Genomic DNA, 15,487 nt, shown 5'->3' with positions numbered 1-15,487 from the left:
TGGTTGGCAGCTTGGTACACCTGGAAAGAGGGGATTGTCACCCTCGCCCGTTCCCACTGGACTGAGCAATGGGCACATCTGTGAGCCATTTTCTAGATTTCTAATTGATGTAGGAGGGCCCAGTCTGCTGTAGGCAGTGCCATCCCTAGGCAGGCCGGGCTGAGCTGCATAAGAAAGGTAGCTGACCAGGAGCCAGGGATCAAGCCATTAAACAGCTTTCCTCAGTTGGCTTATGCTCAAGGTCCTGCCTTGATAGTCTTCTTGGCTTCCCTGGATAACAGACTATAACCTGTAAACTGAAATAAGCCCTTTCCTCCATGAGCTGCTTTGGGTTATAGACTTTATTACAAAAAAGGAAAGCAAATTAGAATAATAGGCATTCCCAGATTTCCACAAAAATACTCACATGACAAGAAATAAGTTTGCCTTCAGTTCATCCAGTTAGAGTTGCGATGGCTCTCAGACTTGGATGGGTAAGAGCATGTTATGAGAAACTTAAAACATTCATATTTTTAGATATAAGGAGAGTCATTAGAATCAGCTGAAGAAAAATTTGGAATTTGTAGTTAAAATACAAGAACAAAGATTTGCCCAAACATGTGTGATTCTCTGTTCCTAGCTCAGTTGGCAGATTAATGTGAAAGAGTGAAGGTTTTTTGTTGTTGTTCTTTTCCTATTTCACTCTAGAAAAAGTATCAGAATCACTTGATTTAATAGTGGGCAATATCCATTGCTTTTTCTGACAAGCAGAAAAAAAAAAGCCTTGTTATTATATGCCTTGTTATTATAAGGGAAAGGCACAGAAGGCTTGAATGATTTCAATATAATTCAGGGAGTTTAATCCCTCCCCTCATGTTGAATCAATGAAAGAAAACAAAGAAAGGTATTGGAGAACAAATATTAATGTGTTGTGTCAAATTCTACCATTTACAGGAGGGCTTTTGTCACCAGAAATGGGTTAAATTCACACCATTCTACATCAAACACCCATACAGTTTCTCTAATTTGGCTCAGAGTTTTAATGAATAACAAAGTTTGCATTTATTAACATGTGAAATTGAAAACACAAGTTATATCATAGCAATACTGATATTATGAATCATTTATAAAAATTTGGCACTAAAGAAAATACTAAAAGGTTTTTAAAACACATCATTGACAGTGTCTTGATCTTCCATGTTCCCCTATTTGCATCATTTTTGTATGTGGAAGTTTGGGATGGTGGAATGATATTGTGATATGACAGGCAATCCTATCATGAAACAGCTACCACATTACACTGTTAGCCAACACTGCTTCTCGCATCTGTAGTGGGAGCCTTGTAATGTGTGAAGATAATGCCAACCAAATATCCCAGGAATAATGGTCGTTACTGGGCTTTCACTGCCGTTTTGGATGTTTCCTTGATTGAACAGCTACAACAATAAACACACTCGTTGAACCTCTTGCAAGGCATGTCTTCGACTATGCTTGCCTGCCTTCTCAAAGCTGACTCAGATTAAAATCCTAGCCTCTCATTCACCCTCCGTATCACTTACATTCAAGGAGATCCGGAAAACATTGGTCCAGTGTCTTCAGAAAGACTAGCCATATATGGAGAGCAGCTGTTCAGAAACGGGTCTGGGATTCTGTAACGATGGGAGCAGTGACGTTCTGAGCTATGCTTCTCGTTTGTTTTCCTCTCGACCGATGGTTCATTTTCAGTTTTATGCAGTTTTAATACAGTATATTACCGTTTATCCCCAAAATATATTCCAGAAGAACTGAGCAAGACCCAAAAGAAATTCCTCAAAGTAAAGCTCACTCCTACTTCCAAAGACTTTAAGAAGACCATTTGTACGCTGTTTGAAAATTAGTCATTTTAATTTCTTCACCATAGGGATGCTTCGGAGTCTCCCCCCAACCCCAACACTCTGAATTTGAGGTACCTCAACCCAAAGGACTAGTTGTCCAAAGAGATAGAAAAGCAACAGCCCCGCCCCCAACCCTTGGGAGCAGAAAGAAAAGAACTATTCTGGGACATTATTCTAAAACTTAGGTGGGTCGGGCAGAAATAAAACTGCAGAGGCATGGATTCATGGCCTAGGATGGAGGAATTTTACTCAAAATGGCAAATAGTCTGTTAAGCATTGAACTAAACCAATTTGATGAACTCAAATGCCCTCTGCTCAATAGGCAGGACTCTCGGAGGAGTCTGTGTTACTTCCCTCACTTAAGTGCAGATTTGTAATAAAAATCTTGATGCCAGTGGCATGGTTTTTGGCCACACAAGAAGCTAACCACTTGGAGAATCGTCTTTTATGGGTCAGAAAACTGTACGGTCGAAGATCAGTTTATAATTTACGAAGAAAATAGAAAGTTTTGTTTCTCTGAGTTGAAATTTGCTGAGCACCGCGGGAAATATCGCAGGTTTTTGACAGAAGTCTAGGTGCTTTGCTCATTTTTTGAGATGTGCACGAACCCCGAGGCTTCGGGGATCATTATCTGAGAAAAATCTGGCCGTTCGAGGTAGGGAATTTTTAAATTTTTGGCTTTTTTTGAGGTGTAACAAACACAACTCGGCATCCGAGAGGACACTCCGCGGCTGCCAGCGAGGCGGGCTGGACAGCGCACCAATCACGACGCAGCTCCGCCCTATATAAACGGGCGGGCGCAGCGCCGCGGCCCGAGTCCCGGCCAGTGCCTCTGCTTCCGGCTCGAGTTCTCTCCTGCACGCACGCTTCGCCATGTCCGAGACCGCGCCCGCCGCGCCCGCCGCCCCGGCCCCCGCCGAGAAGACGCCGGTGAAGAAGAAGGCTCGCAAGGCCGCAGGGGGCGCGAAGCGCAAGGCGTCCGGCCCCCCGGTGTCCGAGCTCATCACCAAGGCCGTGGCCGCCTCCAAGGAGCGCAGCGGCGTGTCCCTGGCCGCGCTCAAGAAGGCGCTGGCGGCCGCCGGCTACGACGTGGAGAAGAACAACAGCCGCATCAAGCTCGGGCTCAAGAGCCTGGTGAGCAAGGGCACCCTGGTGCAGACCAAGGGCACGGGCGCCTCCGGCTCCTTCAAGCTCAACAAGAAGGCGGCTTCCGGCGAGGCCAAGCCCAAAGCCAAGAAGGCGGGCGCGGCCAAGGCCAAGAAGCCCGCGGGGGCGGCCAAGAAGCCCAAGAAGGCTGCGGGAGCCGCCACCCCCAAGAAGAGCACCAAGAAGACTCCAAAGAAGGCGAAGAAGCCGGCTGCAGCCGCAGGAGCCAAAAAAGCCAAGAGCCCGAAGAAGGCGAAGGCAGCTAAGCCCAAGAAGGCGCCCAAGAGCCCTGCCAAGGCGAAAGCGGTGAAGCCCAAGGCGGCTAAGCCCAAAACGTCCAAGCCTAAGGCGGCCAAGCCAAAGAAAACCGCAGCCAAGAAAAAGTAAATTTTCTTTGGCCAACTGCTTAGAAGCCGAACAACCCAAAGGCTCTTTTCAGAGCCACCCACAAATCTCAGTAAAGGAGCTGTTGCGCGTTCAGAGGGGGCGTGGCCTGGGTGAGCACCCTCCAGTGGGCTGGGCTTCCGTGAAGCGCGGGGCAGGGCTGGGTTAGTGTATAGAAGTGTTTGCAGCACGCTTATGGAAGGTTGCTCTTACCTTAGGTGTGTCTACATACACCTAGGCATTTACTAGACATACGCATCACAAACAGCCATGAGGCAGTTTCACTATGCTTGGATGCCACGCGTTGGTAGGTAGGTAACTTCGGGACCAAGTTTCTCTGGAGCCTTGGCAGCTCCGCTGGCAGGCCTGGCCTTCTCCCTAGAGCAGGCTGGCCTTGAACTGAGATCCGCCTGCCTCTGCTTCGCTGAGTGCTTGCAGGATCAGAGGCGAGCAGCACCGCGCCCCGCCTTGCAGTTAACTTTTGGGGAGGAAACAGTTTAGCACGGTGGGGTCCTTAGCATCCAGCGGCTCGGCGCAAAATAAGCTGGATGAGTCTCCTGGCAACGACCGCCTGAACCTCATCGCAGCCCCCGCTGTGCTGAGTCACACGGGTACCGTGAGCGTACGCTTGAAAACAACTTCACCGTGTTTCTCGGCGACCGCGCTTGAATAGGTTAGCTCTAGCAGACTTGTGCAGTTTAGTTCGTACTTTCTGATTGGCGAACGGGAGGTGACAAGGCGGCCAATGAGACAGTAGCCCTTCAAGTGTCGTTTACGCTCCTGTTCGTGACGAAACGCTAAAACTAATCCAATCCTGAAGGAAATCTTATTAACCTCATTTGAATACTGCGTAACGTGAATGAATTATGGTGCGTGGCCGGTGACAGGGTGGTAATTTTCCAAAATGCTTGTTTGGTGTGCCAGTTGGAGGAAGTTAAATTTTGCACAGCATTGCCAGAGCCGGTGAAGTCCACGCCCGCCCCATAGAAGCCCTCCTAAGGAGCTGTCACCAACTCGCAGGACGTCAGGCGGCGCAGGCGCAAGGAGAGCTACTCGGTGTACGTGTACAAGGTGCTGAAGCAGGTGCACCCCGACACGGGCATCTCGTCCAAGGCCATGGGCAGCATGAACTCGTTCGTCAACGACATCTTCGAGCGCATCGCGGGCGAGGCGTCGCGCCGCATTACAGAAAGCACCATCCCATCTCAACAGATCCAGACGATCTCCGTGGCGCAGGGAACTCGCCAAGCACCGAGCCTGTAAAGAAGCCAAGCTGGGCAGGCATGTTCACGCACGATTTCGAAGACTTATCGGAACCGTGCGTTCTCTCAACAAGTGAGTTGTAGCCGTTTCGAGTGTCCTCACGCTTAAAAGTTAGGCGCTTCTTTTTACAGTCTGTTGGACACGTGGTCGGGATGCTAGCCTGGAATTCTCAATCCTTCCCAACCGAAATCTATTGGCGTGCACCGCCCTGCCCGCCCTTCTCATGCTAATGTGAGCCCCGCGGTGCCCTGGAAATGCGGGAAACAGCGTAGCTTCCAGGAACCACGCACCCACGTTCACCTACGGGTTCTATATAGTTAATCTGCCGCCGCGTAGTTATAAATTAACTCCAGGTGCTGTCTAACCGTGCCGCTCTCGGTTCTGGTACTGAACTATCCTGGTTCCTCTTCTAGAAATGAAATCGGCTTCAGACTCCCCGGGGTTGCTCTCCCTGAGCACGAATGAGCATGCGCAGACACTTAATTTCGCTTAGAGCTTTTCCTTTCTCCCGGGTCCCCAACCCCAACCCCAACCTTCTTTCTATAAGATACGTGCCAATGAAAAGGGATCTAACACAAGAGTTCCCACAGAAATATGAATTTTGTGAATGCTTGCTTTTCCAGCGTGCCAGTTTTAACGTGACTTGGGTTTGCCGCTGACAGAGGTGAGGCTCAGGCAGAAGGGATGTTCAGGTTCCCTGTGGCTGTATCTTAGTTACTTAGTCCGTGGTCTTTGAGCAGCTTTCAGCAAGTGTGTTCTCCGAGCGCTCGGCATAGGGTGCGTCTCTGACCTCCGCAGGCTGAAGTCGGAAGGAGGAAATCCCGGGTCTGCAGGTGTAGCTGTTTCTTCACAGGGCAGACTGGCCTCTTGTGGCTGGAGAGCTAAAGTAAACGGATGAAGCCGAAAGGCTGGGAGAAAGGCAAACGTGAAGGGAACTGGGGGTGATGGAGGAAGCGGTGAACTTAAACTCTCACACCCTCATGAACAATAAGTGGTTCATACTGTGGGCACGATTTTCTTATATATAATACCACAAGTTTGATTCCTGTATGGATAAATTAAAATCCTGATGATGTTTCCCCTTTTGTAAAGTAGGGCGGTGGGTCAGGTCATAGGACAGGGCCTGTATGAAGCCCCAGCTGACCTTGCCCAGCCTAAACTTTGGTATTTAGGGTGTTACACTGAGCTGGACCATTAAGACATGATTGCACAGAAAAGCTCAAGCTCTGCACTTAGTTCTGGATCAGACTTATTTATTCCCAGCCTTCAAATCAACAGATGCCGGTAGCTAAATTAAGGATTCGATCGGAGTTTTGCTTAGGTGGTTTTGTGTCTCAGAGCGCCAGGTAGATTTGATACTTATTTTTTTTTTCTGCACATTTGTAGAACTGTGCCTCAGTGCCCTGGTATAGAAGGATTAGAAGATCGTGGCTTTCTAAAGATGAGGCCCGAGATAAATTGGCCGTGCTCCAATGGATGGCCCCACACCCAGGAATCTGTGGACTAAATAAATAAATAAACTGGATTCTGACACACATTTGGGAAGGGGCTGAGAGGTGGAAGTATATAAGGGAGGAGTTAGGGGCAGGATGAATAGGATTAAATGCACTGTATAAAACCTCAAAGACTTAATAAAATAATATTAAAAACTTTCAAAAAAGAAGATTGTGGCTGACAATGTTCTAGGACTGGTGAATTTCTCAATACCAGAAACAAATAAATGAAAAAAAAATTACAAGATGATCATCATGGTATGTTGAATCAGACTATAGGCCCTTGACAAATATGGTGCTCATTGTCTGGAGGCCCTCTTCTGGCCTCCTGGGACACCAGACATGTATACAATGCACATATATAAATGCAGGCAAAATATCAGACACATGAACTAAAAATAAATAAACCTCTTTGAAAGAAAGCCATGGGGTATAGCGGTGCATGCATTTAATCCCAGCAATCAGGAGGAAAAAGCAGGCAGATCTCTGTGAGAGTGAGGCCAGCCTGATCTGCATACCAGTTTCCATGCCCACAAAGACTGTGGAATGAGACCAAGCCGCAAAGAAAGAAGGAAAGGAAAGGCTAACAGTCATCATTGTCTTTTAAGTTCCTTCCCACAATAATCCCTTGAGAGTATGAGTTATAGTATTTCCTTGTATATGTATGTAGTATTTATTTAGTTGTAATTTTCTTCCAACTTGATTTTCAGGTAGTAATTATTTATGGGTCTTATCCTTTCTCTTTTTCCCATCCCATGAACTTGTACCCTTCCCTCTTTTCACCTGTTTAAAAAAATATAAGTAGAGTTCCTAATGTTGGTCATGCTTGCATTCATAAAACAGGTATTTTTTTATGGCTATGTTAAGAAAGAAGAAGAAAAGAAAGAAAATCCAAACTGGAGTAGTTAAATTGATGAGGAGCTAACACTTATTGTCTCCTGTGTGTCAAAAATTAAATGGAAGATTAAATCTCAAGTATCTTTAGTGAGGTTGAAGTTAGATGGAAGCACTATTGTGGTCATCCCAGAGTCTTGAAAGACTTCCAAAGAGCTTCCGTATCTGCCACACAGACTCTCAGAGCAGCCTGGTCTACATAATAAGTCCTTGTCTCAGGAAACAAACAAACAAAAAAGCCCAGCAAGGTGATGCTTACCTTTAATAGCAACATTGGAGAAGGAGAGGTGAGTGGGTCTCTGTGAGTTCTAGGCCAGCCAGGTCTACAGAGGAAAACTATGTCTTTGAAAGAAAAAAGAAGAAAGGAGGGAAATAAGGGAGAAGAAGGGCAGCTGTTAGTCCCTAATGAGTGAGATCACAGAAAGACGAAGAGTGGAGTAAGCAACATTTTGGTCAATGAGATTGTAGTTCAGTTTCCAGCATACTTGTCTCGTATTTATGAAGCCTTGAGTTTAACTCCTAGCCTTACATAAATGGAGCATAGCAATGAATGCCAGCATTCTGCTCTTTACGCAGAATTCAAAGGTAACCTACTATGTCTTTTAACAAACTTGAATTTATCTGAGAAACTGCAAATTATAAAGCATATCTATGAAGATTGATTGTTGGAACTGTCTAACAGTTAGGTTTGGCCACTTTGAGCTTAATGAATAAATTGGAGTTAAAGCAAGAAAGTATATACTTGTAAGACAATTACATCTCAGTACTGTGAAATATGATATAATGAGAAAATAATATGGAATAACAAATTAATGGGCTTTAAAGCTAGGCACAACATTGCTGGATGTGGTAATGCTTGTCTTTAATCCCATCACTTGGGAGGAAGTGGCAGGCAGACCAATGTGAGTTCAAGGCCAGCCAGAGAAATCATAACAAGAAAATAAAATAAATCTAAAAACAAAGCTAACACCAACTTAATTAATATGTAAAGTATAAGACTAGTGGTTGTCAATGTTTCTACCACAGTTGACACCAATAAAATGACCAGAGCAGCTCAGGGTCACTGGAAAACAAAATATTCTTTAAAAGATGATTGTTTGAGTGAGGATGCCATCCATAGTCTCCTGTTTGGTCCACAGTTGGTGGAACTGTTTGGGAAGTATTAGGAGGTGTGGCCTTATTGGAGGAAGGATGTCACCGGAGATAGACTTTGAGGTTCAAAACACTCCTGCCATTCCCAGTTAGCTCACTCTCCCTGCCTCTTGCTAGTGGACCAATATGCAAGCTCTTGGCTAGTCCTGCTACCACGCTTTTATTTCTCCATCATGGGCTCTCTAACCCTTGAGATTTGAATTGAATTGACTAGTTAAAATTTCTCCACATCTGTGACACTTTCTGATCCACTGTGACATGTCCTCTTGTGTCCCATTTTTATCTTCCTCTCCTCACATTCCTCACAGTTGGTACTAATGGGTGTTGACTGATTGTCCCCATTTCCCATCAGCAAGACTGCACAGGACAAGATAAGAGGTAAAGAGGTGTCATTTGTTTTTTTCTTCATGCTCTCTTATGATTGGTTAAGGCTCTTCCATACATACAGACTCAATTATTTGTAGGATGACTTTAAAATCCATTTAAAATACACACATGCCTATGGCAAATGGGCTAGAGGACAAAGATAAGCTATTGAAATGATTTTAATTGTATCTGTGGTCCAAACTCGTCTGCTAGAGTTATTTTAGGGATTAGATAACTCATATAAATCTCCGAGATTAGAGGTGGTTACTAAGCTGCTAGTTAGAGAATATTAGCCATCTTTATAGCTTTCATTTCATTGAGCTAAAGTGAAGATGGAGAAATCCTTTTCAGATCACACGTTAAAAAGTTTAGGCAAGAAGAATTAACTCTGAATTTTAGTATCAGCACTTAGGACTCAGAGACAGGAAGACGGCTGCAAGTTCAAGGCCAACTGGTCTGCACAATGAGTTCTAGGCCAGCCAGGCTACAGAGAAAGACCGTGTCCTAAAACAACAGCAGCAGCTGTGGAGGAGGCATGTGTGATAGGGCGCGTGTGTCTACCCAGCATGTTCAACACAGAAACAGGAAGCTCAGGGGTTAGAAGGTAGCTTCCTCTGTGTAGGGAATTCAAGGCCACCCTGGGCTACATGAAACTCTAGAGAAAGAGAAAGAGCAAAAGAGAGAAAGAGAAAAAGAAAGGAAGGACAGAAGGAAGGAAGGAAGGAAGGAAGGGAAAAAGAAAACATGTAAGCTATTTGAATCCAATCCAACATGTCAAGTTGAGGGATTTGTCATCAAATCACATCATTCAGGGGTATCTCAAAATTTCGTAATTAAGTGTGACTGCTGTGGGGCACTTGGACTGTGCAATTGGGGAAGCCACTGTGGAGCTAGAGTAAGGTTGATTCATGTCCAAACCCAGAAAAATCTAGGCCAGCAGGAGTAAGGATAGCTCCCTGCCTGTTCTGTGCCCCAGCTTAGTCTAAGGACCCCTAAGTCTAAAGGTAGATAGTAGCCCAGTATGTAGAATGCAAATAAAGCATCCCAGCATCTTAGCCCCGACTAATGAGATACACCCACCCTAAAACTACCTTCCTGCTCCCCAAGGTTCATATAGACCTTGTTCACCCCAAATAAACTGTTTTACTGAATATCATCTCAGTGAGCTGTTTTGTTGGCTATCTTCTAAGAGAGCTTTACAGCTAAAATCCTTGGAGAAGGACTTAGCCCTCCCAGCCTGACCCAAGTCCTGCAGACTGTACCCATTCCAGGCTCCACTTCATCCTTCCCAGGCGAGTGTAGCAGTGCCTGGACCCCAGCTACACACACACACACACACACACACACACATCAAAATAACCCTCTTCTCTTAAAAGAAATAACAATGCTGATGGCAAAGATGCTACCCTTTTGCTTTCTTTAATGAGAAGAGAGATGAATGCGGGGAAGAACTAAATGTATAAAGTAACTGAAAACACAAATCTGACCTAAACATTCTGAAGCCTGTCTGCTTCCTAAGGGAGTTTACCCCTGTTTTGTAGCGGTTTCCTCTAAGAATAAAACACTCTATACTGCAGGAAACTCCTTAAGCAAGAATGTAACTACTTAAAATAGCTTCAGGAAGTTTGCTAGGCCCCTTTCTGCCAGAGTAAACTACAAAAGCTGAGAGTTCCTCTCAGAGGGAGAGAGCCGAACTGGCGAAGACCATGCTCAGAGCAGACCAGACCAGCTGCCCTTAGAAAAAGCAGAAACCAGAGCAGCTTAGAAGAAATTTAAACCCACTGAGGCATCCGGACAGGGCTCTCCGCAACCTGTGGCACTGCCTGCAGGCTGTGCAATGTGCTCCAGGTTTCCAGACTGCTGAGTTGTCACCATGCTGGGAGAGCTTTGGTGCAGCTGTCTCAGAGTCTTTTCTGCTCCTGTAAGAGAGCCCTCAGCCATACTCCTGAAGGAACCCCATAAAATCTACTGGTTTACCAAGTAGGACTTTGGTGATAAACTTACTTTATTCTGTCGTAGGTTCTCGGTCTGGGCTGAGTAGACACAAGCTGTGTTTCCTCCAGGAAAAGTTTTGTCATAACAATCCCTAACCTTCTCTCCAGTGGCTGAAAACACACCTCATAACCCAAGAACCCTTGTTTATACATGTAAAGTAATGGAGGAAATGAAAGCAATAAACTGGTATTTTTAAGACTTTACCAATAAACTTGCTTAGAAAATATTAAGTTATACAAAAGTAAGATTCAGCTAAAACAGCCTTGCCTCTGCCTCAGTAGGCCCATGGTAGCCATGGTCTTTCACTAAGAGCCTGACAACCCAGTGTTTGCTGAGTCTGCTAAGATGGGTGCCTCAGCAGTGCCAACCTGGCACTGAAAATCTAGAAGGTCCCTGAATTACTACCGGTCCCTAATTTGGGATGGAAAGCTGGAAGCAAGAACCAACAGCAACATGGTAAAGCAACTTGGCAACAGAAGAAAGGCCATATGGGCAACAGATGACTCATCTTTCTTCTCCCATACCCTTCTTCTCTGGGCTGCTAACAGGAGGTACTACCTAACGTCAGGGTGGCCCTTTCCAAATCAATTAACACAACGAGAACGGTTCTTCAGTGGAGGATTTCCACTCATGGTTCTAATTTATGGCAAGTTGACATTAAAGTCAACCATAACCGTCCACTGCCCACCAACCAGATATATAAATACATCATTTTAAAAACCATAACCTTATGCAGTCACACATACCTACATCTCAATTAAATACATACGTACATACATATATACATGCATATTTTAAGGGTAAGAAAAATAAGGAATAGTGTTGTACACCTTTAATTCCAGCACTTGGGAGGCAGAGGCAGACAGATCTCTTGAAGTTGATCCCTTTAACCTCAGCCAGGGCATAAGGATTTCAGTGAGTTCCAAACTAGCCAGGACTAAATAGTGAAACTCTTGTCTCAAAGCAAAACACCTCAAACCATAACTTCATTGCTAAGTCTTCTTTATTTTGTGATACAAAATATCAATCGCTTTTAAGTCCTCCAAGTTCTTAAAAATCAGATGTGTGTTTAAAATTCAAAGTCTCTCAACTTAGTTACATAATTGGTATTCTAAGAGCGAAGAAACAGAAACAGTTAAAATCAGATCAAAGCAAAACCAAACTGCAACAATGTAAACAGTTCAGTGCCCAATGTCACCCATTATCTTCTGGATCCAAAGGACTTGTGCAGTCTCTGGCGCTTCCCTCCACCACACACACAGCTGGTCTCTAAGGATCAGGCCAGCTCAACTTCACAAGTGCAGCTGTTTCTGGTCATCATTCCACAGTCCTGGCATCTCCACTAGGCGGGGATCCCTACCATAATCGAGGCTGCACCTTCACCTGTGGCTCCTCCTGCCCTCCCACCATGCCAATCTTCAGCTCTCCAGGACTCCCTGTATGCTGCAGATTCCACACTGCCGAACAAACGAACACAACGTGAAAGACTCTACACGTTACCACGTTGAGCTGCCGGGTCTTGGCAGACCCCCACCCCCTGGACCACAGGCTCCGTGTACTAACCCTGAGAACGTTTCATCTTAATAAAATTGCGGAACATTTCGTCTTAATGACGGTGGTCTTTTATTAACTACAGCTGACGTTTTCAGCCTATCCTAGTTAAAGTAATTATTGCTGTGATGAAATACAGATGACTAAGCCCTAAACACTCAACAGCTTTTGTAGCCCAAAGTACAAAACGCTTCCAAAATCCTTCCAAAAACAACATGGTCAGGTCTACAATAGCAAGACCCCACTCCTGGTCCTAATTTCTGTCTCAGTTAGGTCTTTCTATTGCTGTGATAAAATACTGTCTTAATTAAAGTTTCTATTGCCGTGATAAAACACGATAGTCAAAACCAACTTGGGGAGGAAAGGTTTCCTTTCAGCTCCCACTTCTGGGTGAAGTCCGTGTGTAAGGGCAGAATGTGGAGGAAGTCGAGCGGGAAAGGAACCTAGAGGCAGGAACTTTACCAGATGTCATAAATGAACACAGCTTACTGGCCTGCTCTTTTTGGCTTTCTTGTGGTTTGCTTGTTTTGTTTGGGGTGTTTTGTTTTGTTTTGTTTTTATGTAACCCAAGAGCACCTGCCCAGGGATAGCATTGCCTACAGTAGGCTGGGCCTTCACACATCAATTAATAAAGAAAGTGTCTTATGGATTGTCTACAGGCCAGTTTCATGGAACTGTTTTCTCAATTGAGGTTGCCTCTTCCTAAATGCCCCTAGCTTCTGACAAGTTGACAAAAAAAAAAAAAAACTAAGCATCACACACACACACACACACACATGAGATGGAGAGAGGGTGAGAGAGAGAATTATTTTCCAATTCAATGATCACTTTTAACAATTCACCAGTGACAAGTAAGGCTGTTGTAAGCACACTATTCTAGGAATATTAATGAATAGATAGATACACTTGCGCATTCCCATACTTTCAAAATTTATTAAAAAACCAAGTCACAAGCTGTGTTGGTTTCACCCACCTCAATTTGTCAAGAATTCCTGATTTCCCTTTATAGCTGGCCATTCACAAACACAAGTTCGTTTGATGCAGTTTTAGTTATTGATATTAACTCTCAAACTACACACAGTACCCCTGCCTGGGGCTGTGCTGTGTGGCCTACAATATGGGCAAAAACTAGGGATTTAATCTCTCCACTGTGTTTGGTTCAAAGGGCTAGCAATTTGAGAAGACAGTGGGTTATATCTTATAGTTTCCCAGTAGATCGTTTAGGGAGAAGAAACAAAGCCGATCGGTCATTTTAGAGCTTTAACCTTGCCCCTCTGGTCAGGTGGTCATTGCTGACTCTGACTCTCATGATTTTTAGTGCTTTTCTCCTTGTCTCCTTTTGCAGTCACAAGGGGAGAGTTCACACACACCAAGACTCTGAGTCCTACAGGCTTGCTGAGCCAGTCATTTTGACGACAGCTGGACTGAAGTAGAACTTGGAACAGACAAGCCGCTTGCCACATGTTCATGTAGCTCCCTTCTTGAGGAATGAAGAGCAAACGTCATCTTATCATATGGAATATGCCGTGCCCCTATCAAGGTGACCCGTTGGTGGAGGCTGTCACCATCAGTGTTAGGTGCTCCCCTCTATGTGGAGTCCAAGTACATCTAGCGTAGGTGTGTCGTGTTAAATAAATCCTGGGTCCTGATTTTTCTGGTATGGCTTAATAGTCTCTTGTACTTACGTGTGCCTAGCCTACCGTGCTAGGTTTACATGTTTATAGAGAAGAGCTGCTGACTTTAGAAATAAACTGTCGGTCTGTGCCTCCTGGGTGCTGCTGGACACGTGGTGCTGTTCATTTCTTTATATGCACTCGTGCAGTCCCTGTATTTTCTTTTCTATTATTATTTTTATTTTTTACATTAATTACAGTTTATATACTTTGTATCCCAGCTGTAGCTCCCTACCTCATTCCCTCCCAATCCCACCCTCCCTCGTCTCCTCCCTGCCCCTCTCTAAGTCCACTGATAGGGAGGCCCTCCTCCCCTTCCATCTGACCCTAGCTTATCAGGTCTCACCAGGACTGTCTGCAATGTCCTCCTTCATGGCCTAGCTAGGTTGTTCCTCCCACAGGGGGTGGGCAGGTCAAAGAGCTAACCACTGACTTCATGTCAGAGACAGTCCCTGGCCCCTTACTAGAGAAACCCACTTGGATACTGAGCTGCCATGGGCTACATCTGAGCAGGGGTTCTAGGTTATATCCATGCATGATCCTTGGTTGGAGAATCAGTATCAATCAGAAAAGACCCCTGTGCCCAGGTATATTTGGTCCTTGTGGAGCTCCTGTCCTCTCCAGGTCTTACTAACTCCCTCTTCTTTCATATGATGCCCTGCACTCTGCCCAAAGTTTGGTTATGAGTCTCAGCATCTGCTTTGATACACTGCTAGGAAGATTCTTTCAGAGGCCCTCTGTGGTAGGCTCCTGTCCCGTTTCTTGTTTTCTCCTACTTCCAATGTCCATCCCATTTGTCTTTCTAAGTGAGGATTGATCATCTTCCCCAGGTCCTCCTTGTATAGCTTCTTTAGGTATACAGATTTTAGTATATTTATCCTATCTTATAAGTCTAGTATCCACTTATAAGTGAGTATATATACTGTTTGTGTCTTTCTGCTTCTGGGATACCTCACTCAGGATGATCTTTTCTAGGTCCCACCATTTGCCTGCAAATTTCATGATTTCCTTGTTTTTAATTGCTGGCTGAGTCATATTCCATTGTGTAAATGTACCACAATTTCTGTATCCATTCCTCAGTTAAGGAACATCTGAGTTGTTTCCAGGTTCTGGCTGTTACAAATAAAGCTGCTATAAACATGGTTGAGCAAATGTCCTTATTGTGTACTTGAGCAACTTTCAGATATATGCCTAGGAATGGTATAGCTGGATCTTGAGGAAGCACTATTCCTAATTGTCTGAGAAAGAGCCAGATTGATTTCCAAAGCGGCTGGTACAAGTTTACATTCCCACCAGCAATGGAGGAGGGTTCCAGTCCCTGTATTTTCACTCAAAATGGAGTTACCCAGCACAAGGCACAGCCTGGAAGCCACTGTTTTACACAAAATGCAGAGCAAGGTAGTACCTGACCTGAACAAGGGCCCACAGCTATTAGGCACAGAAGAAATGGCATGAAGGCCTACAAAATAATTTAAAGTTCACAAAAGCATCGTAATTTCTCCTAAAATAAAAAAAGAAGGGATGGAGAGACGGCTCAGCGATCAAAGCAGCTGTTATTCTTGAAGAGGACCCAGGTTCTGTTCCCAGACCCCACATGGGGGTTCACAGCCATACGTAACTCGAGATGCAGATCTAACGCCCTCTTCTGGCTTTTGTGCGCAGCAGCCACACATATAGTATGTGTACATGCATGCAAGCAAAATACTCATGCATGTAA

At 44.9% G+C, this 15,487-nt stretch overlaps 1 protein-coding gene across 4 annotated transcripts; it reads left to right on the top strand.

Annotated features, from left to right (window-relative positions):
- Window positions 1–2,664: 2,664 nt before the first annotated feature.
- Window positions 2,665–14,914, top strand: LOC110553093 (histone H1.4). Of its 4 annotated transcripts, none has more exons than XM_060373049.1 (2): window positions 2,665–4,718; window positions 13,443–14,914. In XM_060373049.1, exon 1 carries the CDS (start codon window positions 2,727–2,729, stop codon window positions 3,384–3,386), a length of 660 nt encoding a protein of 219 aa, XP_060229032.1. In that variant the 5' UTR covers window positions 2,665–2,726; the 3' UTR covers window positions 3,387–4,718; window positions 13,443–14,914. The 4 variants fall into 4 exon arrangements, with proteins under 4 accessions (XP_060229032.1, XP_060229035.1, XP_060229033.1 ...); XM_060373052.1 differs by having other exon boundaries at window positions 2,665–5,310; XM_060373050.1 differs by lacking the exon at window positions 13,443–14,914 and adding an exon at window positions 6,033–13,403.
- The last annotated feature ends 573 nt before the right edge of the window (window positions 14,915–15,487 follow it).

The sequence above is a fragment of the Meriones unguiculatus genome, chromosome 19 (assembly GCF_030254825.1).
Source record: "Meriones unguiculatus strain TT.TT164.6M chromosome 19, Bangor_MerUng_6.1, whole genome shotgun sequence".
NCBI lineage: Eukaryota > Metazoa > Chordata > Mammalia > Rodentia > Muridae > Meriones > Meriones unguiculatus.
The sequence above is the reverse complement of the archived record's forward strand: the minus strand, read 5'-3'. Positions and strand labels throughout refer to the sequence as shown.